Source organism: Aplysia californica, unplaced genomic scaffold (assembly GCF_000002075.1).
Source record: "Aplysia californica isolate F4 #8 unplaced genomic scaffold, AplCal3.0 scaffold00057, whole genome shotgun sequence".
Taxonomy (NCBI): domain Eukaryota; kingdom Metazoa; phylum Mollusca; class Gastropoda; order Aplysiida; family Aplysiidae; genus Aplysia; species Aplysia californica.
This window is the reverse complement of record NW_004797327.1, coordinates 1,648,272-1,650,070: the sequence shown is the minus strand read 5'-3', so window position 1 is coordinate 1,650,070 and position 1,799 is coordinate 1,648,272. Positions and strand designations below refer to the sequence as shown.

The window sequence follows — 1,799 nt, the reverse complement described above, 5'->3', positions numbered from 1 at the left end:
TAAGAACAGTAGTAAAAAGGAGCCAAGGAGTAGCTGTAGAAAGGCTGCAGAAAGAGACAGGAGCCTAGGGGAGGGGGCAAAGGGGAGGGGGAGACAGCAGAAAGTGGAGACAAAAGCAGAATGACTAAACATGGTTAGAGAGCAGGAAAGGAGGTGAAAGAAGAACATTTTACGGAAATAAAAAAAATTTCCGTCGCTGTCAAGTTTGAACCCTGGACATGTTGAATGAAAGACCAACACCGTACCTATAGATAGCGTTTGCTGCAGTTAACTTCCACCCTGGGTTGTGAAAACGACATAGAAACGGCCGATCACCAGAGCTGATTAGATGTAGACCTAGCAGTTTCGTGGTACATATACCCGTACATGTATTGCATTGTCTCTGAGGTGGATGAGGGTTCGGTGGGCGAGGAGGGCAGCAAGACTGCGATAACGACGTCAGGTTATCAATAAATGACGTAAGAGCTTCTTCAAGGATGGTAGTGACCGTGCAGTATGGTTATGAGAATGATGTTCAGGAAAATTCCTCGTAATAAATCACATGTATACAAACTGTGGAATGTGTATGAGATTGTGTGACTGATGATGAAGCTGAAGGGGATGATGATAATGATGATGATGATGATGATGATGATGATGATGATGATGATGATGATGATGATGATGATGATGATGATGATGATGATGATGATGAAGAATTGATAATTGATGATGATGATGATGATGATGATGATGATGATGATTAACGACTACACAGAGGATACAGATGATCCATGTTGTAGAATGTAAGTGAAAGTATTGATCAATGATGATGATGATAAACAACAATAACGACAATAACAACAACAACAACAACAACAACAACAACAACAACAATAATAACAACGTCATAATTTTCTCTCCAGCTACACATATCCTGGTTTTATCGCTGGTGTGGTGATAGGCAGTATCGTTCTTGTCGTTGCTGTTGTTGTGGCCCTCCTCTGCCGCCGCCGCAGACTGTTAGCCACCACAGTGACCTACGGTCAGTCAGGAGGGCCAAGTGTTATCTCAACCACAGGTAATGGCTGTACTGTAAATGCTTTAAGCTACAATTGACGCCATTAAGGTATTGGTTTAGGAACACGCAGTCTACTTCGATAGAAGAATTGTGAGTCAAGAGAGAGAGAGAGAGAGAGAGAGAGAGAGAGAGAGAGAGAGAGAGAGAGAGAGAGAGAGAGAGAGAGAGAGAGAGGGAGGGAGTGTGTGTGTTCGGTGTGTTTGTGCGTGTGATAGAGATGGATAGATAGATAGACATCTAGCTAGCTAGATAGATAGATAAATAAGAAGGGGAGAGAAGAGAGGGAGAGAAAGAGAGAGAAAGCGAGAGCGAGAGAGAGAGAGAGAGTGAGAGAGAGAGAGAGAGATAGAGAGAGAGAAAGAGAGAGAGAGAGAGAGAGAGAGAGAGAGAGAGAGAGAGAGAGAGAGAGAGGGGGGAAGAGAAAGACAGAGAGACGGAGAGTGAGGCAGAGAGACAGTGAGTGAGAAAGAAGGGAGAAACAGAGAGGTAGTAGGGAGGTAGGCCAATGCTTATGGCCACCGCAGACATCATAGCTGACACTTCATTGACCTCACGAGGTCAGGATAAAATTGTGATCTGGGATTTTCACTGAGACTAGAAAGCGTTTATCTATTAAGTGCATCTCGACATTGCTCAAACGTTATCTGTCTCAACAAAGAAACAACAATGACGCAGATTGATAATTATAGCAGTGGAGCCTCAGTTAGTAGCTCAACAGGTATGGTGTTTGTCGGTTAAA

The 1,799-nt window shown here is 43.5% G+C and overlaps 1 protein-coding gene across 1 annotated transcript in view; it reads left to right on the top strand.

Moving 5' to 3' along the window:
• Positions 1-1,060, top strand: part of LOC101854553 — a gene marked incomplete at its 3' end in the record, with an annotated part of 17,992 nt that extends 16,932 nt beyond the window's left edge. Inside the window, 1 exon segment of the mRNA XM_005093065.3 lies at positions 906-1,060. Within this exon segment, the coding sequence (XP_005093122.2) occupies positions 906-1,060 (155 nt within the window).
• Between the last annotated feature and the right edge of the window lie 739 nt (positions 1,061-1,799).